Source organism: Neofelis nebulosa, chromosome 3, assembly GCF_028018385.1.
Source record: "Neofelis nebulosa isolate mNeoNeb1 chromosome 3, mNeoNeb1.pri, whole genome shotgun sequence".
NCBI classification, from domain to species: domain Eukaryota; kingdom Metazoa; phylum Chordata; class Mammalia; order Carnivora; family Felidae; genus Neofelis; species Neofelis nebulosa.
Genome location: NC_080784.1, coordinates 131,322,512 through 131,350,398, shown reverse-complemented (window position 1 = coordinate 131,350,398; position 27,887 = coordinate 131,322,512). Strand labels below are relative to the sequence as shown.

The following is a 27,887-nucleotide window of genomic DNA, read 5'->3' as shown; positions in this document are numbered from 1 at the left end:
GTCATAAGTGAAGTCTAATATTAATACATATGCAATTCATTGTAGTTCCTATTTTAGAATGTTCTAATCTATCATTATGTGATATTATTATCTGTCTTGCAACCATGGCTTTCTATGCTAAAACACTTGACTGACTATAAATTAATGAGCATAAAAAATCAGTTTGTAAAGAGAGTCAGGACACACGCAGAAAATAATTTTTGTTAATATTATCTTCATGATAACATATCAATTTGATTGTAGTAAAGCAATGTGACCCTTACACTGAATTAGAAAATATTTGAGATGTATTCTCTCTTGGCTAATAGCTAATGTAATGCACTTGTTTTAGAATGGTAGTACTCTTAAACCTTTACTAATAAAATATCTTGTCTATATTTTTGGTATAGCTAGTATCTTAACTATACATGTTGTCTTATTAGTTTTAATTTAATCTCCATAATATGTTTTCATATTTTGCTTTTTCAATTTTATTTGCACATTTATGCTCCTCTTTCATTTTAAAATGGAGTAGGAATTAGCTCAAATGTTATACAGAAGTTTACTGAGCTCTAAAATGTGTTAGATATTATGCTAGGCAGTGGATATATTTTAATAAAAAATAAATTATTGATGCATCATGGAGATTTTAATCTAGAAGAAATCTCTGTGTATATATAGATTTTTGTTTACATATATACACACAGGAAGTGTGTATATTGTGTATATTGCATACACACAATTATATATCTTAATAAGTGATACAATGGAAAATAACCAATTTGATAAAATATTAATAGAGAGAAGCTACTTTAGACTAAATTGTGTGTGAGTAAAGTAAATTTCTAGGCAGAGGTAAAATGTAAGATGAGAACAGTTATTTGAAAAGCAGAGAAATGTGTTTGAAACAAGAAATGGAATGTATCAAGATTCTGAGATGAGAAACCCTTGACATTTAGAAAGATGTCCAATGTGACTGATTGAAGGGTGGTAGAGAGAAAGTCAGTGAATACCAGGAAATTGATTTGGAGAGATAGACAAGCCCCATTCATAGAGAACTCGGTGTACCTGTATTGTAATTTAAAGTTTTAGAGATTTCCTTCTTAGTATTGCTGAAGAACAAATACTAAAATAACTTCAAGTTGGTCTTCTCTCCAATGATTATCTTCATCTGGGTTTACTTTTAAATTCAATGTATAGTGTTCTACATAGACCTTACACTTTTCACAAAAATTAATTTGAAATGGATCATATATTCCAATGTAGCATGCAGAACTTTAAAGTTTATAGTAGTAAACATATGGGAAAACCTGGATGACCTTCGGTATGATGGTGAGTTGCAGATACAACATCAAAAGCATGATTCATGAAAGAAAAACAATGATGTTGTTTATTAAAATTTAAAACTTCTCTGCAAAAGGGGGAGCATGGATGGCTCAGTCAGTTATACCTCCAACTCTTGATTTCAGCTCACGTCATACTCTCAGGTTCATGTGTTCAAGTCTCTCGTCTGTCAGTGCAAAGCCTGCTTGGTATTCTCTCTCTCCTTCTCTCTGCCTCTCCTCAATTCTACTCTCTGTCTCTCTAAATAAATAAATAAATAAATAAATAAATAAATAAATAAATTCTCTGCAAAAGGTATTATTAAGATAAAAATGCAACTTGTAGACTGGGAGAAAATATTTGTAAAATATTTGCCTGCTAAAGTATTTATATCCAAAGTATACCAAAAATTAAGACTCAATAATAAGAGAACAAAGAATCCAGCTGAAAAATGGTCACAAGATTTGAAGACACTTTGTTAAAGAAGATACACTGATATCAAGTAAGCATACGAAAAGGCAGTCAACATCATTTGATATTAGGGGGATGCAAATTAAACAAAATGGCAAACTTCTGTGTACCTGTTAGAATGGCTAAGTTCCAAAACTTGATAATAAATATTGCTGAAAAAGATATGGAAGTTAACAATTCTGAAAAACACTATATATGTATGCTTGCATTAGATAATTAAGTAAATGGATGGTTAATGATGAAAGCCAGGATTCTCACTAGTGGAATAGGAGGTTAAGGTAAGAAAAGGGGGTTCTAGAATGATCCATATTATAATGGGTTAGAGTTGGGGACTGATTTCATCGCTAGCTAGATAGGTTACTATATACACATGTATTTACTTGTTTTGTCAGCAAAGAAGAGGATCTCTTAGAAGTGGCAACACTCCACAAGTAACCCCAGAGCACAGGTCTTAGTTTCTAACACCATTCTCCAGTAAAAGGAAGCAGGATTCCTGAATGAAGTAGCTGATTCTAGGACTGAGGCAGGAACTGTACAAGAGGAGCCTGGAACAATTGTATTGTAGCACCAGAAGAAAGGACATGCTCAGAAAACAACAAGACAGTCACACACATAAATGGAAGTGTGTCAAAAGGGCACAGTAGCCAACTGAAAGCACTCGCCATGGCAGTCCTGGAGCAATAAATATCCATAAATAAAAAAAATAAACAAACAACTAGGGTGACATTTCCATGCAGAAGAATTCCAAATATTTTATGGAACTATCCTCCTCGAAGTAGGTAGAACATAATACCCTCACCTTAAGTTTAAATGTGGGCTGTAATATTTACTTCAAAGAGTGCAGTTTGGAAAAGACTAACTTTCCAGTGGAGAAACTGGAAAACAGTATTTCAGCCAGGAGATCCAGGTCAGCATCCACAGCGATAAGTTATATTTTATAGTGTGGAAACTTGGTTGTGATGTGAGATTGGCACGTCACTTCTGGTTTTTCTCCAGAAAAACCATAATATCAGTCTAATCATGAAAACAACATTACCTGAATCCCAACTAAGATACAATGCACAGCATACCTAAGTAGTACTCCTCAAAACTATCAAAGTAATTAAAAAACAAGGAATATCTGAGAAACTGCCACAGCCAAAGAGAAGACTAAGCGGACACGATGACTCTATGAAATGTGGTATCCTGGATGAGATCACAGAACAACAACAGCAAAAAGATATTAGGTAGAAAGTAAAGAAGAATAAAGTATGGACTTTAGTTCATAATAATGTATCAGTACTAGCTTATTAATTGTTATAAATAAACTATACTAAAGTAAGATGTTAGTAATAGGGTGTGGGGTATATGGGAGCTCTGTACTATCTTCATGGCTCTTTTGTAAAGCTAAAACGATCCTAAGATAAAAATTTCTTTAAAAATCATAATGTTTAATGAACATGGAAATATTTCCTTATATATTGCTGGACTCTAGGATATATATACTCTAGGATAGATGCTTTTTGTATTAGAGCCACTTATGATTTCAGTGTTCTCCTTTGCCCTTATGATTATCCCGTAGAATTATTTTATTTTTTTATTTTTTATTTTTTTAACCCTGTAGAATTTTAAAAGCTGTATTGAATTTAAGTATAGTTTAAAACATGTAAAGTAAGTAGAAACTCTCCTTAAAACTTTTGTATAAATCTAAAACTATTCTAAAACAAAATGTTTATCTTAATTCATGGTTGTACTTTTATATTTTTTCCAAATTTGCGAAACTTGAGTTGGTTGACATTTTAAGCCATTTCCATGATTTAGGTGTCACATGTTTTGGAAGACTATGACAGTACTATTACCGTAGCCAGGAAAAGAAAATGTCTTTTCCTTTCCTCTTTTTCTCACGGAGGGGGGTTATAGAATTTGTGGCTAAAAAAAGAAAATATATTCCACTTTAATCTTAGAAAGCCTGAAAGTACAAAAGCTGGCAAAACCCCCGAGATGTAAGACTCGCTTTCTGTGACCATTTCTTGAAGGTTGGCTTTTTAGGTCATTTGGCCTATAATATTGTCTCACTTTCTGTCTCTAAAGGTATCAACTTAATTGTATTTCACATTTAACAGTGTGATAATACTGAGCAGATGGGTCAGAATATTCTAGGTTTTCTGTTCCAGGCTTTTACTTAAGTTGTTCCTTCAGTCTGGAAGTCTCTTCTTTTCATCTTTTGCCAGAAGGTCTTTCCTGAGTTCTAAGGTTATACATTTTTTCTGCTGTCTTGGTAGTTTCCATATAATCAACATTCATTAAGTAAAGCAAATTATGTATTGAGCTTCTCCTGGGTATCAGATACTCAGTATGCTGGGTTCATGGCTTCTTAGCAGCTACTGTCAGCTCCTTGAAGCTGGAAAACATGTCCTATTAATATGAACTCTTAGGACTTGGCAGAGTTCTTGGTAGATAGTATGTGTTCTGGAAAAAAAAAAATATTTATATGGTTTTGAATGCAGACTAGTTCTCTCAGAATGCAAGATTTTCAAAAGTGAAACTTTTTTCAGGGATTTACTCATTTTTATGACTACATGACACATAATTTTCTCTCAGACTATGATTTTCCCTAAACTACTCATTTTCAATAGTGTCCCATTTCTGCTTCTGAAGGCCCAGGAGATGAATTTGCTTCACATGATAGCAAAATAAAATGGTTGCCCAAGCCTTTCACATATTGAGAATTAATCTGGAATTTCTTCCACCATTTTTTCAGGTGGCTTGAGAAAAAAATGGAAACCCTTCCCTCCTTTTATTAAGTAGGCTGGATTTTCTTTTTTTTTTTTTTTTTTTTTTTTTTTTTTTTTTTTTAGTAGGCTGGATTTTCTATTTCTTAAAGGTGGTTTACAACAGATGTCACCCTATGTTTGACTGTTTGGAGCACTTCTAATATGTATGTGTGTGTGTAGGTGTCTGTGTATGTGTTTATTACTATATGCTTAGCAGAGTTTAAACAAAACCATGAAAAAAAATAAAAATGTATTTATTATTTTCTTAATATTTCCAATTTAATTTTACAGATATTATATTTGAATTATATATTGAATTCTTTAAAATTGAGAAGTATGTTTTAGGGATACATGTAAATTTAAAAGCAATTCTTGATGTTCTGTTGTCTGGCTTTGCAAAAGGTTACTTCCCATATATGGCAGATATGGCAGTCTAGACATTGCTCACATCCCAGACATGTAAATGATATTGTTTTTCTTGTTCAATCCTCAATATATCTTCTAAAGTGATACAATTGAGCTTGAAGAAGTTAAAAAAAAGACAATACAAAAATATATTGGGTGAATGATATTAAAATTCTTAGTTACTTTTCCTCCCAAATCTCCAGCAATTCTAGGTCATTGTGGTTAAAGGGAGGGGAAAAAAAAAGAATTATCAAGTGAAGTATCTGCAGATTTCTCCAAAATTACATTTATAATATGAAAAAAACAAATAAAAATATATAATATCTCAATAGCAATAACCATGGTAACATGTATAGAAAAGTAGCTATGGAACAATATCGATAGATTTGCTCCTTAAATTTTCCCAACAAACCTATGAAGTAGGCATACCCATTATCTTCATAGTAGGAGAGAGAACACTGAAGTAAAGAGAGTTTGTCAAAGTCAAGTAGCTAAAATTATGAAGGCAAAATTCCATCTTGGAAGTCTCATCCAAGGTTGGACATTATGCTTCAAGAGAAAAAGAACTCTGTTATGAATTTTGTAATTTTAAGATAAATATTACCCAATGTTTAGTATATCATTACATAATCTACTTATTATGTCCTGTGCCTATACATTTGTGGGTTCTCACATAAATGTTTAGTACTATTTGAAATTAGTGATTAAGTTCTATTATTTACTTCCAGCCTGTTCATACATAAGTTTCTTAGTCATGAGAAATGTAATTTTTTAGAATTTTCCAATTAGTTAACAACATACAGTGTAGCCTTGGCTTCAGGAGTAGAACCCAGTGATGCATTTCTTAACATCCCCTTATCTCTTAACTTTCTCTCATCCCAGAAGATCCCTTAATACACATCACCCACTTAACCCCTCCCCCACCTCCCCTCCAGCAACTCTCAGTTTGTTCTCTTTATTTAAGAGCCTCTTATGTTTTGCCTCCCTCTCTGTTTTTATCTTATCTCAGTCATATTTGTTCATTTACTTAAAATTATGGAATATTATATAAATGAATAATATGGTCACACATACAACATAATACTCAAACATAGACATAATTTCAATTGTAATTTATCAAACTCAGTAGTTGCTATCAATTTAGGTCTTCTTTCTGATTTGCTTTCTTATTAATGACAATATAATTTTCAAGTCATCGAGGTCCAACTTCACAATTATCTTTGACTGCATCTTTTTTTTGTTACCAAATCAAACCAATCACAGAATTTTATCAATTCTATCTTCTGAATTTTACATATGTATACATTTTCCTTCTGCCACTCTTAAATTTCAGGTCCTTATACCTGCAGCTCATTTCACTTTCCCTCTCAGCCTCACCTTCCCTTGCTTTTTATGCATACTTTGCTCTTCAGCCAAATAATACCTCAATTCCTAAACATTCCCCTTATTTTTCACTATCCTGGCTTAGTTCATGCCAAACTATCCCCTTGTCATTTCTTTTTCTTACCATTCTTTGCTCAAATCCTACTCATCCTTCAAGATTTGCTTAAATTACATTTCACAAAAACACAAAAATGAAACTTTGCTTTATAAGAAGGACGGTAATTAGCCATTCTTAATCTGCTGTTAATTCTTCAGTTAGATAAGCTTTTCTCTAAATAATCCTATAGGGATCATTTTCTCGTTTCATTGAGTTCTCTTCTCTTTCCTCACTATCCTACTTAATAGAAGAACACTTATCACTTCCTTACACATTATATATTTGATAGTATTTATTGCCTTTCTCCTCTTACTAGAATCTACAATAGATCCATGGGCACAAAAACTTTTTTCTGTTTAATGCTGAAATCCCAATCCTCCCAAACTGTACCTGGCATAGAGTAGCACAGAAAATGTGTGTTGAGTACATCAATGTCCAGTCGCAAATAGTATCCTTTTTTATTACCTTCTGATAGCACTTCATATATCTTAGCTGTATTAATGTTATTTTTGCCATTTTGTTATTTTTTGTTAATGTTTTTTATACTAGGTTAAAAGAGGAGATTTTCATAATTTATTCTGTGCCTCTCATAGAGTATGACATGTAGCAGGCACACTCTGGGAATTTCAGTATGTTTTCTCTAAATGAATTTATCACAAGCAAATATTTATAATGATTATTTTAAGATTATGCAGTATTAAAGATTTACTGATTTATATTTTTAAGTGTTCATTTTGTCCATTAATCTTAAATACAAAGAAAACAAGTTAACATAGAGCTATTCTCATGTCATGGCAGTGATTAATAAATAGACGTGTGATTTGAGTTTAATAAAGTCCAAATTTCCTATATGACCCTGCATAAAGGCATGTAAGAGTGGATGGATATTTTTAAAACTCTTGTAAAAATACCAGAAAATGTATTGTCTTCAAAATGTTGTAGGTCAAGCATTCCCAAAATATTTTTAAATGTATTTCTATTTTCAAATAATTTGAACATTTGATTGGAAGTAGCATATCATAGATCTTTAAAACCAAGATACATTAGTAAGTAATAAGAATAAAATTTTAATTTATACTTACCTATTGAATTTTATGGAATTTTTTTAAACTTCAAGGCAGAAATATAAAATAAGCAGTAATTTCAATGTTGATATGAACAAGGCTTCTAGAATGTTAATGTTTACATTAATAAGTACTCTAGAAGTACTCTGGCACAGTCTGGAACCAGAAATGTTCTACCATTTACTTTTCTGCCTCAGTTTCTTCACATGGAACAAAAAGAAATATAATAAAAATACTGAACTCAGAGATCTTTTATGACCATAAAATGTGTTTGCATATGTAAAGAACTTACAACATGAGAATAATGTAATGTCACATGACTTTACTCACATGACAGACCTACGTGTCTGCTAACATTATCATTATTGAGGGGATGTCACAGTTGAAAATGAATTTTCCAGGGCGCCTGGGTGGCTCAGTCGGTTAAGTGTCCAACTTCGGCTCAGGTCATGATCACGCGGTTCGTGAGTTCAAGCCCCGCGTTGGGCTCTGTGCTGATGGCTCAGAGCCTGGAGCCTGTTGCAGATTCTGTGTCTCCCTCTCTCTCTGACCCTCCCCTGTTCATGCTCTGTCTCTCTCTGTCTCAAAAATAAATAAACGTTAAAAAAATTTAATAAAATAAAATAAAATAAAGAAAATGAGTTTTCCAAAGTTCAAGTGTCTAAACATTAGTCAGCAGAATGATAAACTCTTTTTAGTAGTTTCAGATTCATCACTCATAAAGAAAACAGACTCACAAAAAAAATGAGCTCATGAGATTGATACATAGATTCAGAATTCTAATTTATCCACATGCAGTAAGAATGTTAACTATACTAGAGAAGCAGATAAATTATCCAACCTTGTCTCCATGTGGGTGGCACACAGGAAGCCAAATTATGATCAAAATGGCTTAGTGAGCATGTGAATTAAGGAAGGAATCAGTCGTTTGATTTTGATGTTAAGTGGCATTATGCTAAAGAATGAGCCTTTCAGGCAGTATTCTTAGAACTAAACATCTTTGGGGCGCCTGGGTGGCGCAGTCGGTTAAGCGTCCGACTTCAGCCAGGTCATGATCTCGCGGTCTGTGAGTTGAGCCCCGCGTCAGGCTCTGGGCTGATGGCTCGGAGCCTGGAGCCTGTTTCCGATTCTGTGTCTCCCTCTCTCTCTGCCCCTCCCCCGTTCATGCTCTGTCTCTCTCTGTCCCAAAAATAAATAAAAAACGTTGAAAAAAAAAATTAAAAAAAAAAAAAAGAACTAAACATCTTTTCCCTGGGAGAATTTCATATCTACCCCCATTCTATGTTCCTTGGCTATACAATGTCCCTTCTTGCTCACAAAATTCTTAGTACAGTCAATCATGATGTACTCCTAAAAGCCTAGAAATACTTTTTGTCGTTATACGGAGACCTTTCAATATTTCAGCCTAAGAGGGAAATCTTATTTGGCTCTAAGTTCTTATGCAGGAAAAAAAACATTACTGCAGCTCCAAATACAACACCATTTACTATGGATAATGCAATGAAAGACATCATTGCTAAAAACATACAACAAAAGGGCACCTGGGTGGCACAGTCAGTTGAGTGTCTAACTCTTGATTATGTCTCCGGTCATGATCTCACTCACAGATTTGTGAGTTCAATCCCCACATTGGGATCTGTGCTGACTTTGCGGATCCTGCTTGGGATTCTCTCTCTTTCCCTCTCTCTCTGCAGCTCCCCTGCTCACACAAGGTCTCTCTCCCACTCAAAATAAATAAATGAACATTTATTTTAAAAATACAACAAAAAAGAAGTATTGTATATGCTTAGGAATATTATGTTAGAGAAAACAATCTCTTATTAGCTTTTATTTTATTCTAATTAATTTGACATGTCTCAAAATAGTCCAGTGGTGCAGTGGAATTAACAGAAGACACAACCAAATATTTGTTTCATTAAAAAACAAAACAAAACAAAACAACTCATGCAGGTATTAATCCTAAGCTTTTTTAACATCAAACTGAACCTGACATGAAAAGTGCTTTTTAATATTTATGGTTCAGCTTGCCTACTCTGTTTGAATTATGTGGATTCAATAAGTTTGAATGCACTCATGCCTGCACAGACACATGTAGACACACACACACATTCCTGCACAACTTGAATCTTATTCTTTAAAAAAAAATTTAATGCTTATTTATTTTTGAGAAAGTGAGAGAAAGTTCTGAATAGAATTGTTCACCTTAGTATTAAGTACCCACTGTGGGAAATGCAAATATTTCTTCTACATGGACTGCAAATGTGCCAAGAGACCACAAGTAAAATATTTAGTGCTAACTTTAAGATGGAAATGTCTTCCTTATTGAGCCATAACTTCACTCTGAGAAATATTTCTGGGAAGAAAAGATTTATTTTAATATTTCTGCATTTAACTGATGGCTGTTCACAATTAATGGTTTTGCTTTAGTAAGGCATCGTTTTCCAAAAGAAAAAGAGGAAAGAAATAGGTAAGATTATCGGTGGGAAGTAAGACATGATGTCTACTATGTTTTAAACTACATAAATGTGTATTTTCACCCTATTTTACACTGGACAAATTCCAGGTTTTTTTAAATTAATTTTACTGTAATAAATGTTAGTAATTCAAAATTTGTGATCATTTGGAGTCAGCTGAATAAAAATATAATTTTTCACAATGTGAAAGACAAAGGAATACCATACGCAAAATTGTAATGCACTAAAGACTGCTTAAGATAATCCTTTTTAAATTTTTAGATAGCTAATATTTTATGTGCAGTAAGCTGACATAAATCATAATTTAAAACAGTTGTTTTGTCAGCAATTTCCTGGCTCTAACCTTGAGACAGGACATCATCTCCTTGGGAGAGGATGTCAACTCTTTTCCAATGCTGTGCTTCCTGGTTTAAGCAAACTCCCTTCTGCTTGGCAAATGAAAATACATTATAGAGAGGGAAAGAACACGAGCATGGGAGGGACAGAGAGAGAGAGAGGCAGAGAGAGAATCCCAAGTAGGCTCCATGCTGTCAGCCTGGAGCCTGACATGGGGCTTGATCCAACTACAGTGAGATCATGACCTGAGCTGAAATCAAGAGTCTGATGCTTAACTGACTTGAGCTACCCATGTACCCCTCACTAGTTTCATAGATAGCAATGTTTGACTGATTGTCATAGCAATCCTGTGACACAAAATAGGTATTATAATGCTTGTGTTTAAGGTGAGGCTGTTGAGGCTCAAGGAGACTATTTCATATCACACAATTTGTTGTACATCTAAGTGATTGACCTCCAACTTTATCCTTGACTACTTAGTATATGTCAGGCCCTGTGCTAATATGCATAAACAACTTCATGGTGCTTATTTATATAGTTCTTAGTAAAACCAGATATTACCCTAAGTGCTTTACAAACACAGTTCATTTAATCAGTGTATAGGTGAGAAAATGACACAGCGAGAGGTTAAGTTGTCTAGGATCACCAGTGTATTGAAAGGTAGTGCCAGGGCAAGAATCCATGTCTCCTTTATTACAATAGTGTATTTACTGTCTATAAAACAGAACCTGAGTGCTATTACTCAAAATGGTTTTAAATACTCAAAACAGGATGCACGGGAAATCTAAATTAAATTTGCTACAAAACAGGTGTACATTGTAAATGAGAAACAGGTTTGGAAAAGTAAAGAAAAAACTTTGTAAAGGAAATTTTAAAAATTAAACTATGAGGGTAATTGAAAAAAATAAAACAGTGTGATTAAAAATAGTCTAGATAAAAGCAATACTCAAAAGCATCATTGTGGAAGGACTTGGTGATTTCATTGGCATATTCCTTTGTTTAAAAACAGAAACATTAGTTTCATGATTTTGTTTTAATTAAATCTTTTGTACTGGAATGAAATGGGATGCATATTTGTTCTCAAAGCATTTATGTGAGTTTTCTGACATTTATTTTCCTTGGAGTCCTCAAAGAAGCTGTGATATTCATGAAATAATATGAGCTCATACAAACATGATCACGACCTTGGCATTACAAAAGGGTTTGTTCAACTTAAAAGCAGTTGGGAAAGGAAGCAGTTGCACGATTAAAAACAAAGAACAAGGATAGTTGAGCTTTCAGATATGTTTATACTTTCATGTATATAATTTGCCAAATTCACAAGGGCACAAACTTCAAAGTTAATTCAGTTTACAGTAAGGACTAAGTTCTAGAGTTGCTGTGGATGTATAGTCGAGTGCCTACAACCTCAGATCCTATACACGGTCTATTTAAATCACCTTAGCAAGCTTACACTTTCACTTTAAAATAACAGCACACTGAGTAAGCTTGAAGAGTGTGAAAAACAGGCAGTAGACAACCTTGGAGAAAAAGAGGGCAATAATTATCTCACAGCCTAACACACTATTCTTGCTATTAATCACCACCACCCCAGTATACACATAAACCTTCACACATGAGCTTGGGAGAAAAAAAAATATAGTTCTTCCTACCTCACTGGAATTAATCGTACAAGTAGTAACTACTAATTGTGTAGATTTTGTGATAGATCTTACATTAATCCTCTCAACCTTTCCATAAGGGGATAACTGCTAATATCTCACTGTGTGAGAGGAAGCAACTAAGTCTTGGAGTGATGAGTTTGCGGAGATAAGACTCCACTTTTTGATTCCAAACATGTGCTCTAAACTATTATACTATGGAAATGGGTCCCTTGTTAAAAACCAATGTTCAAAACTGTTATTTTTGTTCATGATCCCATTTCATGGTTCATGATTTAAGTCATTTTATGGCATTGTCAATTTTACTAAATGTTAGAATCAATTACCTGGGAAGGTTTAAAAATTCCCCATTCCTGTGTCCACACCTCATTATCAGTTAAATCACAATCACTGGAGATGGTACTCAAGCATACATATTATTTTTTTAATTTTCCAGATGATTCAAAATATAGAGAGGCTGGAGATCTGGTGTTTTAGATACCTTGCTCCTTACCGTTAGTGTTTACGCAGTCTTTACATCACATCAACATAGTTATCTAGTCTCTATCCAAACATTTCTGTTGACAGCTTTGACTGTCAACAAAATTCTTAGCTTAATTCAAAATCTGTCACTCACTCTTTTATCCTTGGGTGCTAGTCCTGCCTCACTGGGATAATACAACTTTTTATCTGTTAATAGTCCCCTGAATTTTCTTTTATACAGGATAACCTTTTTCTTTCTTTTAACTGCTGTCTTATGGAATGATTTCAAATCTTCTCATTTATCTCTAGGATAAACTAGTTATCAGTATGACATCTTGGAAAGAACTTGGATTCTGGAGTCAGAATACCTTTAGCTTACATTCCATATCTGCTACTAATTAGTCTCGTAAACTTGAACAAGTTATTGAATTTTCTCAACTTCCCTTTTGCCACAAATAATGCTACCTCATGTAACTTTTATGAATATAAAATGAGTTATATAGAGTAGGAGTAAAACTATCAGAAGCTCTAAGCACCGAAAATTGTAGTGTCTTATCACGGCCCACTTCACTCCCCACATAAATAATTCAAATGAAAATAACACTAACTCAGACAAGTAAGAACAAAGGAACCCGATTAAGTTCTAGTTTTTTTTTTTTTCTCCTCTGGTGGCTATGTTGATTTTTTAAATTATTAAACAGCAAGTGTACAATTTGTTACATGCATATGCTCATTTATTTGTACCTTTATTTTGCTGGTGTTCCAAAGATATGCTTAGCCAGTCCCGAATAATGTAATGTTGAAATGCTTAAAGATGGCTCTGCTTGGTAGACTTGAGAGGAGGGCAGACATGCATGACTTTTAAGTATGTCATTTTATCTCTTCTACAAACTCCAATTTTATGATTTGTAAAATGAAGATTATATTTGCCTTGGAGGATTATTGTGAAGATTATGAACATCACAGAGGATTAAAATAAATGATGTATAAAAAGTACTTCTAAGTGGTCAAAAACGGTAAATATGGTACAGTGGGGTAAGAACTTGGGCTCAAATCTTAGCTTAGAGTTTGCTGACTCTGAAAACTTGGGAAAATTATGTAATATCTGGGTCTCAGTTTCATTTTGGAACATGGGAATAAAAATGCCACATAATAAATAAGGTTGCTATGAGTTTTGAATAATTAATGTTCTTAATATGCTTATTACAAAATAAGGTCTGAACTTGTGTAAACTATTACTATTAAAATAATGTTTTGTATTAGACATGAAAATTTCTGGCACTTGGTAGTCATTGAAGGTAGAGTGGCATAATTTGCTTTTATTTACTCGAACACTTTACTGACATATAGAATAGTACCTGCACATTGTAGATACTCAATGAATATATGCTGAAGAATGAATTAATTAATTTGGTATAGTTGAGATATATAGAAAGTATATGTATAGATATATAGATATATAGAAAGTATATGTATACTTTTTTATATATGTATACTATATATGTATATATAGAAAGTATATGTATATATGTATATATATAGATATATAGAAAGTATATGTATATATAGAAAGTATATGTATAGTATAGAAAGAGATTATAACTGTATAACTGTCTTTGTTGTAAGTACAGATTCATAATTATAATTAGTGTATTAAAACTAGATTTGTATTTCATTCTCTCCAAACGACCTAAATTCCAATTATATTTTAAAAATTTTAAATTAGAAAGCTCTTTCCTTATCTTTTATGACTTTCTAGCCATTTTTATGGTATTCTTAATGTGCCTATTAGGACAATACTATAAGAAAAACTTTCAAAACATTTCTAATCTAACTCACCATTATGTAACAGTATGATCTTAAATTTCAATCCCCGTGATTCAAACTTGAGACTCTCATTGCCTGAAAAAACATATGGAACTACTTAATTTCTCTGTTTAGCTGATCTTAGTACAGACTGAATCCCTTGACCTTCAAACTCATCCTCTCTAGCAACTATTTTTTTTTCTAGCAACTATTAACACTTACACCTTTTCCAGGTCATTTAAGCACTCTGGGCCTTAGCATCATCATCTGTTAAATGGGAATAATGTTACCAAGCTCATGAAGATTTTTTATAGAAACAAATGAAGTGGCATATGTGAAACTATCCTGAAATATACAATAAAATACATGTATGACACATATATCTATATCTATATATGTATCTGTATCATCTATATCTGTATATCATCTATCATCTGTATCTGTATCTATGTGTGTGTGTGTGTGTGTGTGTGTGTGTGTGTGTGTGTGTGTATTTGTCTGTGAGACAGGTGGAGAGAGATAGAATTAAATTTCCTGCTTGCTCAAGCATACTCTAGACAAAAGGCAATCCAAGTAGCTATACCTAAAGTTCAGAGATTTGCCTCAATGATTTGAGTGAGCATTCTAACACTGACTATTTTAGAATGCTTATTTTTCTGGAAATATAACTAGTATGGGAATAAAGTATTTGCATTCTCTAGTTGGAATACTTCAGAAGAGGTTAATTTTAATTATGATACTCTGCACTTAAATTTTTATTGTCTATTGCCAAATTTTAAAATTCAAGTTTATTCATTTTGTCTAAGATCTAAAAGTATTGATTTTCCTAAATATATATCACCTGAAAATTATATTACAAAATTAGTACCTAGACTGCAAACTATTTCAGAGGATGCTAAGTTCTGTAAAATAACTGACCCACATTGTTATAGTTGATATCCTAGTGCACATATATGACAGAGTCCCTTAGCTATCTAACTTTGATTCTACTTTTCTACTTTGTAAGCCAAGATGTCATTAGATATATGTCAAAATGGTGCTAAATATTAGACATTAGAAGATTCAAAAACTAGTATCTATAGGAAGAAATAGAAAACTTGGAATAGTCTGAAAATCAAAGTTTGATAGAAAAACAATGATAATGATCATTAAAATTAGAACACCTTTTAAAATAAATAAATACTGGAAAAATCCTTCTGATTCCATTCTAGGAGTTTCTAAAAATAAAAGCTACTTTTTTTTCTCTACCTTAATATATATAAAATAGGGACATAATGATAGATTTTTTTAAAAGTCTGTACTATTTGTCAGAATGTAAGGACTACTGGAGATCCCTTCCAACTTGATCCATTTCACAAGAAGATGGTTATTCCAGTATAGACTATATTTTTACCTTTAAAAGTGTGGACAAATGAAGGAAACAGGGAAATAATTATACTACCATATACCAAAACCATAATTATGCTTCCTGCTGACTTTTAACAAACCACCAGGATGAAAAACTAATGATGGGTGAGCAAGAGAGTGTCTGGTAATTTTCCTAAAGCACATTTATATTGCATTTTATAATGTCTTCCTCAGGAGAGCACAAATTATTTTTTATTAACAAAGAACTATAAGGAAAAAGCTCTCCTCTCTTTGTGGGTATTTTTTTTTTGAGAGTTTAAATGTTGCCTACAGTTTTATCATTTTAATAACATAACAGAAAAAGTTACTTGCACAATAAATAAATTGTATTATAGTTAGCATTGTGTAGTTTGTAATCTTTCTAGTTTCTAGTATTTTAAAGGTATAGAAACATTTCTCAATAATAAGTGGCTTTGTCTTACTATTTATCTAAAATCATTCTAAACTAGCTTATCCTTTAATAAATGGAACATTTTCTGGAAAGAATTATCCAACTGTTCTCTCATGATTAAAGTTTCCTTTATTTTTTGTTTTAAAAAGCATAATCCTCAATATTTTCTCCATGAAACACTCCAACACTGCAATTGTGAGATCTATATTTTATAAAACATAGTAGACTTTTAAAATTTTATATTACTATTGTTAGATTTGGAGAATACTGAAAACAATTTTAACTAGTTTAATCACTGTTCATAGAAATGACTGCTGAGAGTAACTTCTCATGAATGGGGGGGGTGAATTCTCAATTCAAAACACATTATACTAAAATATTACAAAAGGAATATAACACTTATCTGAATGCATATATGGCTAATAAGTGTAATTCTAATATTCTTTATCTACATTTAATCTTTCTGTTGCTTGGCTAAAAAGACTTAAAGTTAACTTTAAGTGTGTGAACTGATATTTCTTGATTTCAATCTTACTAAACCATAAGAAATATCAACTGTAACTTATTAACATTTCCTTAGAGATCTAAGTAGAATTTTCAACAGCCACTGACTTCCAGCTTTTCACTCATGAGAAAAATGAGAGGCTAACCTGACCTGTCAAATACTAAAATCCAATTTTGGTTTTTAAATTATCTTTGGAATTTGGATTAATTTAGACCTTTTTCAGTAAAAGTAAATTATAATCTGGTGACTATTTTATTGACTATGAAAATAAATTGAAAATTAGACTATTGAATAAACTATGACTTACATGATCATTAACTATTGTATATTGCTATATACAAAAACCCACTGGGGCTCCTGGGTGTTTCAGTGGATTAAGTGTCCAACTTCAACTCAGGTCATGATCTCATGGTTGTTGGGTTTGAGCCCCGCGATGGGCTCTGTGCTGACAGCTCAGAGCCTGGAGCCTGCTTCGGATTCTGTGTATCCCTCTCTCTCTCTGCTGCCCCTCCCTCCCCACTCACGCTCTGTCTCTCTCTCTCTCAAAAATAAATAAAAACATGGAAAAAAACACATTAATATACCAACAGAAGGATCTGAAGTACAGGGAATTAGGGAAATTTTTCTAGATACATGAAGATTATTTTATGTATGTCAAAAAATTAATTTTTATAGCACATGTTTCTGTCAAACTTTCTACCAATCTTTAAAAATAGCCAATGAACATAATTCAACATTCATTTGATCACTCGGATCATAAGAGGACACCACAACCGGGGCGCCTGGGTGGCGCAGTCGGTTAAGCGTCCGACTTCAGCCAGGTCACGATCTCACGGTCCGTGAGTTCGAGCCCCGCGTCAGGCTCTGGGCTGATGGCTCAGAGCCTGGAGCCTGTTTCCGATTCTGTGTCTCCCTCTCTCTCTGTCCCTCCCCCGTTCATGCTCTCTCTGTCTCTCTCTGTCCCAAAAAATAAAAAATAAACGTTGAGAAAAAAAAAAAAAATTAAAAAAAAAAAAAAAAAAAAGAGGACACCACAACCTACACATTGAATTAATTCAAATGCCCATTCCCTCTGGAAAGCCTTGATGCTGATGGTGATAGGCATTTTTCACATTGTCTGGCTTGCTACTTTTCCTTGACTTCTTTGCCCCTAAACCTGTTTAATTTCATTATTATTATCTTAAATATTATTGTTATTAGGTGAATGAGTTGGTTATTAGGGAAACAGAGCAATAGGCATTTGAAAAGAATGAACAAAACTAAGCTGAATGTTTCAGAATGTTTTGAAAACCCTGAATATTTTGGAAGAAATGAGTAAATCCATAGAAAAAAAATCAACATTAATATTGCTTTGCAAAGAACTTTAAGCTCTAAAGCCACTTTAAATTAAAGTGTCATTTGCGGAGGATGCACTACTGTGTGATCAGGCAAGAAAGAAGGAGAAACATGCAGAAGACCCGCTCACTCAAGGGAAAGACCTTGGTCCTATGTCAAAACATGGTTAAATGAATGAACTTCCGTGTGTTTTAGGTTAAAATAAAATGTTTAGTGTGGAGATACATTTTTGTAGAATTCTTGGATTCAGAGATTTTCTCTGGTAGCTGATCAACTGGTCCTTATTTTGCAAATGAAAGGGCATTGATTTATTGTCTTTTATTATATGTTGTACCCTGAAGAAGATTATGTTCCTCAGCCTATTGGAATAGGCTGTGGAATCATAGCCTGTGGAATAGGCTATGATACAATATCGTCCTTACTACTTAGAGACCATTGTACTTTCAGGTCCACATTTCTCTCATGCTTCTGAATATTTTGCATGTCTGATTCCAGATAACTGGAATATTACTCTACCTTCAATATACACACTTGGATATAGTTCGGATTTGCCAATCAAGACATAAACTTTACAGAATTATCTCCTCTTCCCTGTGTCCCACAACCTACTTATTTTTCCATTTTCTGTTTTTTTTTCTTTTTTCTTTTCTTTTCTTTTTTTTTTTTTAAGGCCAGTCTGAGTGTTATTTGGGAAAGTGATAGATTTAAAAGTTATAAGCTTGTAGCAAACCTGAGGGTTAAGTACAGGTTTCTGAATTCTGCCACCATTGGGGAAGCATTAAAGGGTGGTTTTTTTTTCCTTTTAATGTCTATTTATTTATTTTGAGAGAGAGAGACAGAGACAGAGACAGAGACAGAGAGTGCATGAATGGGAGAGAGGCAGGGAGAGGGAGAGAGAGAATCTGAAGCAGGCTCCATGCTGTTAACGCAGGGCCATGCGGAGCTCAGCTCATCTCAGGACCATGAGATTATGACCTCAGCGGAAACCAATAATCAGAGGTTAACCAACTAAGCCACCCAGATGCCCTGCACCAAAGGTTTTTAATAAGTATTTGTATATGTCAAGTGTATGCTTTCAAATGATTAAATTAATCTTTTATGTCTTTGCTTTTCATTATGTATTTTAGTCCTCTTTTTCTCTTTTTTCTGTAAAAAGTATGTAGTTTATCATAGTGAGTACCTCTCTGTCAAATAACAAAAAAAATAAGTTTAAAGAGAATGTTTATCTCTATCTCTACAAAAACAATTTTATAAATAGCCTGTCCTCAGTATTAACTTATTTCCCCACATCTGTAGCGTGAAGAGTACTGACATTTAAAAGGTTTTAATTTCTATTGATAATAAATGAGCACACTGCCAGAGAAGAAGACTAAAATAATTAGAGGGACGTTATGTCAAGTCTTTTAGGCCCTCATATTCACACACAGTGCATGCTGCTTCTTATTGTTGCAAATGTCAACTTTCTTCTTGGTAAGGGTCTTTTGGGACATGGTTCACTCCATTTCAAAGGCATATAATAAAAGGAAAGGGCTTAGGGCAATATTTAAGCAATGAAAGAAACATAGGACATTTATGACTAGCTGGGAGGAACTGATTGCCTTTGGCTGTGCCTTGGGAAATCCCTAGGAAATACAGTAAGTTGGTGATTACTATTGTAAGTTAAAATGATATAAAGCATGCAGAGGAATTTGTGTTTTCCTTATGGGTGATACTATATTTCATATTCTCAGTGTACTTTGAAAGTTCATACTTACCTCTTATGTTTCTTACTGAAGTACTAGCAGGAGATATATTATTGAAAATTGCAGATAAATTACTTTCAAGAGGGTCAATTTAAGAAAAGAAAAAAAAATAATTTAAAGCAAAGTTTATGTAAGAAAACTTATATGTTTTCATATACCTCAATTAGATCTCATCAAACTAGTCATGTTTTAAAATTAATGATAGCAAAGTTTATATTGCAAATGTTTGTTAAATATGTATGGTGAATTTATTACACGTGGGTACTATGGTAAATACTGTTAGAGGTAGGTAAAAAAGAAGGGCATAAATTTAATTTTCTCAAAGAGTTTTCACTGTGATTATTTCCTGAATAGAAATAGAAATGTTTAGATCCGGTTGCATTATTTGGAGGCTGTAAGAATGTGATTCGTTATTACCATACAGATGTTCATTTCTGAGTTTCTACCAGGTTGTTGAGAAAATAAAGGAAAGTATCTCACAAATCGCTGTAATTTTTTTCTTTTATTCATAAAAAAACCCACTTTTCTTTCTTCCCTTTCTGGAAGCTAAATATCTAACCCCAAATCTTACTTGTTTGTCTCAATTTTACTGCACTACCTTCAAATTAAAAACATGGCAGAATTATTCTTGAAATGAGGTCTGAAATGCTAATAGTAGATATTAAGCCTGATTATCACTATTTTTGGTCATGTAAAGATAACAAACTGGGTACAAAAAGTGCAATCTATTTAAAGGCACTTTCATCTTGCACGTTCTGTGCACTGCCTGGTTTGATTAATGAGAAAGTAACTCTATCACTTGAGTCATCCAGTGTGGTAGATCAAGGGCATGCCTCGGGCAGCTCAATGATCCAAGGAAGATTTTAAAATAGATAATACTTTAATATGTTCAATTTGGGTGTTTTAATAAAGGTTTAAATATCAAAGCAAGAATCTAAGTAAGCCCAAAACTAATAAGGTTGTTTCTTATATAATTTAGGTGTCTAAAATTCATACACCTGAATAGTTTCCAATTTCAAGGAATTGCCAAGTATTTTATAACCTACATATTTCATGAATTATTGGCCCATCTCTGTTAATTAGTCCTTGAGGACAGTTCTGAGTGGTATATATAAACTTAAAGGTTTACCCTTATAAGTTTAAATAGAAATTAATAAAATAGAAATTAATTAATTAGCTAATTAATTTAGCTTAAATAGAAGGAATGTAAAAATATTGATATTTATCAGACATATCTTGTCATCATTTAAAATCATATTATTTCAGCATTTAGAATGGTTATATCAATTAAATCCTATTATTTCCATTTATACATACTGTAATGGGACAAAGGTCAAATTTTCTTTTATTTGTAATTATTCTAGAAGTTGAACATTCTTCTTCAAATGCTAAATATTAAATCTACTTTCTTGAATAACTAATTGTTTCTTAAACCATTTCTTTATCAATAGAACTTTAATTTTATGAGGACCTAAGAAAAGGCAATGGAAATTCTAATTTTCTAAAAATTTCACTTACTTGGTTTCTTTTTTTTTTTTTTTTTTTAATTTTTTTTTTTCAACATTTTTTTATTTATTTTTGGGACAGAGAGAGACAGAGCATGAACGGGGGAGGGGCAGAGAGAGAGGGAGACACAGAATCGGAAACAGGCTCCAGGCTCCGAGCCATCAGCCCAGAGCCTGACGCGGGGCTCGAACTCACGGACCGCGAGATCGTGACCTGGCTGAAGTCGGACGCTTAACCGACTGCGCCACCCAGGCGCCCCACTTACTTGGTTTCTAATTACATTATCTTTAATAATTGTATAGCTCTTTAATCTCTTATCTGCAATTCTGAGAGCCAAAACAAAAAAAAACAAAAAACAAAACAAAAAAAAACAAGAACAAGCAAATAAAGTTCCTTGAAAACCCAAAGATTTTCTATGACTTATTTGGTAACCAAACCTGACCTGATCTAAATTAACAAGAAGCTACTTATAATTTCTTTAAATCACAGTGGGATTATCATATTTTTGCTGCAGAAATATTAATGTCTTTGATTACTCTAGCCCTAGAGTTAGCTAGAGGTGTTACTTTGCAAATTCTAAATAATACTGGATTCTGAAAAACACTTGGCCCAACACTTTTGGATAAAGGGTTATTTAAGAATTTTTTATATTTATATTTCCATTCTATGTCTGTCACTGTTTTGCTTTTTGGTGTGTGTGCCTGGGGCTAGTGAATAAGTTCTAAATTCTTATTCAATTGTAACTGAGACATTACTTTAACATTTTTCACAAGTAAGAATGGTGTTAGCTCTTACCCCAAACAGAATGTACATTCCTCTTTTCTATCTCTGGGTTCTGGAGTACACCTACAATCTGTTTTTTCTTAAATGCTTCCAGAGGAGTAGGAAGATATTAAGGAAGTTTATCTTTCTTTTTTTTTTTTTTTTTTTTTTGGTGCTCTTTAAGGTATTTATTTATTGCCTTTTTTTCATGGGATTCTAGTTTTCATATTTTTTTCCTTGTTGCAGAATCTTGTGCTTATTTCAGTTCTTATTTATAACTAAGATGGTTTATAATGAGAACCAGCATACTCACATAATCCAGAGAATAGCCTCTACTGGAAATGCAGAAAAAATATCTTATCATATAGAGATAATGTGCTTCAGTGAATTTTGTCACTTCTAATACAGCAATACATATAAAATAAGCACATGATGTGCTATAAATACTGTAAAAATATTAAAGAAGTGTAATGATATCCATGAACTACCCTGTCTGTATAGTAAAAAAAAAAAAAAATACAGAAGAGAAGTATTTCTCTGCTGAATTTAATAAGCTCCTGCATTTAATGTGAATGCTGGCTTGTTCTTTACCAAGCATTTGATGAATAAGTTCAATACTTCAATTTTGACATTTTATTGCCTTTAATTATTGTTAATTATTGCTTTAATTTATAGTCTCAAATTAGGGATGGAATTTTAAATCAATCCTTTAGAGAGAAAATGAGTTAGAAAGAAAATTATGTGTATGAACTGGAGAATCTAGGCTTAAGTCATCATGTTTCCCTAAATATTTCTCTTCCTGGTTCTACATTATATATCCTAAGCAATCTTAAGCCCAATAAGTTTTTAACAATGCATAGTTTTCTAATGGTGCTTTCTGATGATTCATTATTCCAACCAAAATATTACTTTAAAAAATAGTAATATTTACTCTCCTGTTTTCTTAACTGATACATATATGTTAGTTTATAAAGTCAAGGTCCAACAAAATGAAGACTTTGGAAATAAACTATCTTAGATTTATCATTTTGGCAATATTTATTCTTTATGCTGACATTTGATGGCATGTTTACTTATAAAAGATGCTATAGAGGCCCATCCACTTTGGAAGGCAGTTTGGAAGTTTCTTACAAAATTAAGTATGCGCTTACTATACAATTCAGTAATGGCCCTCGTTGATATTAACCCAACTGAGTTGCAAACTTGTGTCCATACATAAATCTGCACACAGACGTTTGTAATAGTTTTATTCATAATTTCCCAAACTGAGAAGTAACCAAGATGATCTTTAACAAGTGAATGGATAAATAAACTGTGATACATCCAGACAATGGAATATTTTTCAGTACTAAAAGGAAATGAACCATCAAGCCTTGAAAAGACATAAAGAAACCTTAAATGCATATTACCGAATGAAAGAAGCCAATCTGAAAATGCTGTATACTGAATGCCTCTAACTATTTAATATTCTTGGAAAGGCAAAATTATGAGTATAAAAACCAGTGGTTGTTAAGGGTGAAGGTTGGGGGGTGGGAATAGGTGGAGGATTTTTAGGACAGTGAAACTACTCTGTATAATACTATAATGGTAGATACATGTCATGCGTTTGTCGAAACCCACTGAATTCAATGAAACAAATAGAGCAAATCCTTAGGTAAACTATGGATTTTAGGTGATAGTAATATGTCAGTGTAGGTTCATCAACTGTAATAAACGTACCACTCTGGGTTGGGGGGAGGGGTTATTGATAATTGGGGGAGGCTATCCATGTGTGGGAGCAATGGGTAAAGAAATAACTTATAAGATAAATTTCCTCATAAGTATACCTTTATAGGAACCAAGCCCATAATACTAGTGTTTACTATGCTAATTAGAAGGAAAATTCATTAAAGCCAACAACAGGGATTATTTTGTGGATCTCTCATTTTAATTATTTAACTAGCCTTTAAAAAGTGAATAGCTCTTTAAACTGATTCTAAACTGAATCTAAAGTTATTTAATCATTCTAAAGAGGGTTTTGTTATTAGCAAAAACTGGAATACTAAACAAAACTAAAAAATTGTAACTATATCAGGGACTATTGTGGAAACCAAATGAGATAATGCTTTTCACATGCTAAGCATGGGAGCTTCAGAGAATAAATGTTCAATAAATATTAATTTACCTTTTTCAAGTGTTCTAGTCTTTTCTAAGTTATTATATTTAGAATGAACAATTGACTTTCACAGAGGTCTATATTTACCTAATACTTAAAAACTTCTCCTTGAGTATACTATAATGTAATTTTGTGACAGAGATCAGTGTCAGAAATAAAAATAATTAATTTGAATTACAATCTGTGTTTGTGCAGAGCGTTGTCAACTGGAAGAATATAGCAAGTATTCAGCATGTGGTTGTCCTAACGTAGGTGTCCATCATACACCATTAATATCTTTATTTAATAACTTTCTCTTTCCATTTGATTATGCTGTTTTTCAGTGATTAACTTTTACTGATACACAGATGAGGGCCATTTTATTGAGGTCATTAGTTTTATTTTGTACGGTATTTGAGGTAGAAAAAGAAAAGAGCAAATACTAGTACACTGCTTAGTTTAAGACTTTGAGAAAATGTTTGCATCAGCTAAGGAATTGGTGCAAGGGAACCTACTTTTTAAGGAGGCCACTTCATAAATATCATGTGTGTTCTACTTTTCACAAAACTCTCTGTCAAATTTAAATGTTCCCATCTTTTGCTGTAATTTTTATTTTATCTTCTTATTTTGGTGCATTACATATATTTTTCTTAATTTCCTCCAGGTATTATCTTAATATATATACCTCCAAATACAGTAACTCAAAAGCCTATTGAATAAAAATATTTTAAATCATCTTTATTTTGTATTTCTTTTCATATTCTTTATTCATTCCTCCACCATTTTCTATTGTTACCGATGATTAGTTGCTCCAAAAAAAAATGTGTTTTATTTACAGGGCACAGCTTATGGAAGTGCTCCTGTACCTTCTCGCAGGCAATTATGTGAGTCTCTTAAATTCAGCTCTGTGTTGTAACCATGGCTATGTGTTCCTGTGCTGTAGCATGGCATGCTGAGACCAAGTGCCCTACGGTCAATATGCAATCCCCAATGTTGTATATTACCTACAATGTGTTCGTAGCAAACGGTTGGTTCCCTTTGCCTCTTCCTTATCTGTTTGTCATTATCCAGCCCATTTAAGAAAACTGCATTGCGATGTGGCCAAGTGTGTTGAAGCTTCAGTAATGACTCAAAGTCTGCGGCAAATAGAGAAGAGGCTCTTAAGTTTATTTTCAGTGCAACCGTGATAGCAACAGTGATAGTACTTTCTGTGTCAAATGAATCAGTAAGGTTTCTTAAATCCTAACTTCTTTTTACATACTTGTTCCCAGAGCTCTTATATCATACACAGCTGTGTTTTTGCCACACAGCTAATGAGACCTCTTTCCTTGAAATGGCAATCCATTGAAATAAATCCTGTTTCTAGTGAATTTAAAGAAAACTTGACTTTCTAACCACTTTAGTTTATTTCCAAGTCATCATATTTAGAAAAATTGAAAATAGTCTATAAATTTTTAGATAGAAATCCCGGATTTTACAACCTTGCTCAGCTGTATTATAAATATATGCACCTTGGCAGAGAGTCAGATATTTGCACTTCAGCTCAGGAGATTTCTGTGACAGCTTGTCTGCTTTAACATGAACTTTTTTCAGTGAGAGATGTATATGTAAATTTAATATGTAGAATCTCCAAAGTGCCATCAGACTTTGAGAAAGAGCTATTTTCATTGCCCATTTCCATTCATGTCTTTCCTCTTTTTCCACACATCAGAAAATCATGGCTGTTTACCACCTTTTATAGACTGCTGCAGCAATAAACCACGTGATTCTAAGTATGTGGAGCAATAAATAGCAAATAGGTCCATCTTAATGTGATTTTGAAGGTGATTCAAAGCCACAGTACTGTGTTTATAATGCTTTTCTTCCCTATCGGCAGAAGAAACATACAATTTGATCACATTCACTGAGGAGGATCTGTGAATCAATTAAAAAATTGCAGCACTTTGCATCATTATTAAGCTGCTCAAACAACAATCAAAAATATGCACTTTATTATCTCACATTTCATGAAAGACTTTTGAATTTCTGAATTATTATGAATAAGGTTGTGGCAGAAAGATTTGCTATAATGAATAGAAGATTGAATTTAGATATTGCATTGAAGATAGAAGAATATCTATTGTTAGGGAAATAGAGGAGGTATTGTTACTAGAAACTTTTGGAAATGTGAGTTCATTATAAGTGTTCTGAAAATAATTATGAGTAGGAAAATAAAGAATATGGAAGTATAATAAAAAATTTGGATTAATCTTATTTCTCACTTTCACAGAATCAAAGTGCATAGGAAAATAATATTAAATATTTGAGAATTCAAATAATTTGTTCTGGTCAAATAACAGTTAACGCTATGAAAAACAGAATGAAAAACAAAATGATGCATGGTTTGTCTAAGTAAGAGAATCTAAAGTTGAAGTGTATTCTGTGCCTCAATATATAAACCAATATGGATATTACCCTCCTAAACATGTGGACTTGGAAATAGTTAGCTTAATGAATTTGAATAATTATGAATTATCACATTTCCTTTTGGTCATGTTAAGTCTTAGGATCTCTGAGTTATGTATTAGTGGAGACTTAAGTATTTGTAATTGTGGTGCTTATCAAAGATATTATATTGAAAGAGTGAATGTTTTATTCTACATATGAATTCAGAATATTGATTTTAAATATCTCTATTCCTGCCTTGTTCCCTAAAATCAATGTAAATTTTAAGATTTTAAGATATATGGATATCTTACCGTTGGCTACTCACTCTAGTATTTTACATTAGTGACTATGTCAGAGTGGTGACTAACACTTTCTCTAGGTTACAATTAACTAAAGTTTCATTCATTCTTTTTTTTTTTCTTTTTTTTTTTTATATTTAGTATCCAGGACTTCTTTGTTCTATAGCTGCCACTTTATTTTGAAATATATCCAGTTTCACAATTTCCTTTGGTGATAACCCGAAACAGAATCTAGCAACAAAGAGGGATTGCTTACGTGATGAGGTAATTAGAAAGGCTATGAATATATAATGAGAGAATTTACATCTCCATCTCCCTAAGCATGATGTGGCTTTTAATTATCCAGCCCACTCCCATATGCCTGTATTTGCTACTAATAACTGATCAAAGTTAAATTGAAAGTAATATAGTCTTAGTTAATACTTTACACTTTCAGAGAAATGCTTGCGGAATGATTAACTTGGGGAACTGGGAGTCTTGAAAATTTATTTGAATGTAAACAGTACAGTTTTTGTTAAATACTAAAAGGATAGATCATCTATTCAAATGATGTTGACTTCTTAATTTCAAACTGGTTTCTGGTTTAAAAATCTATAATCAATTTAGTGAGTAAAGGGTTATCTTATTCTTGTAAGACCAACTCTATATTTGTGTGAGTTGAGATTTATAATATTTGAAAAAAATTTTGCAAAGATCTGACCCATACAGTATTATCTCAACACTTCAAAATATAGGAACTGATTCACATAGGTTATTTTCTATTGTATGCTATACTAAATACTATAGGTGTTCTAAATTACACAGCACACACTTTTTTTTTAAATATGAAATTTATTGTCAAATTGGTTTCCATACAACACCCAGTGCTCATCCTAGCAGGTGCCCTCCTCAATGTCCATCACCCACTTTCCCCTCCTTCTCACCCCCCATCAGCCTCAGTTTATTCTCAGTTTTTAAGAGTCCCTTATGGTTTGTCTCCTTCCCTCTCTGTAACTTGTTTTTTCCCCTTCCCCTCCCTCATGGTCTTCTGTTAAGTTTCTCGGGATCCACATAACAGTGAAAATATATGGTATCTGTCTTTCTCTGTATGACTTACTTCACTTAGCATAACACTATCCAGTTCCATCCACGTTGTCACAAAAGGCCATATTTCATTCTTTTTCAT

The 27,887-nt window shown here is 32.8% G+C and overlaps 1 protein-coding gene across 3 annotated transcripts in view; it reads left to right on the top strand.

The window, feature by feature from the left end:
• Window positions 1–27,887, top strand: part of CCSER1 (coiled-coil serine rich protein 1) — a 1,309,738-nt gene that overhangs the window by 982,840 nt on the left and 299,011 nt on the right. The window contains exon 11 of one of the 3 annotated variants that reach the window (XM_058719576.1): window positions 24,835–24,880. The exons of the other annotated variants lie outside the window; for them this stretch is intronic. Coding sequence (XP_058575559.1) covers window positions 24,835–24,880 — 46 coding nt within the window. The remainder of the gene's footprint in view (window positions 1–24,834; window positions 24,881–27,887) is intronic. 3 annotated transcript variants of the gene reach the window in all.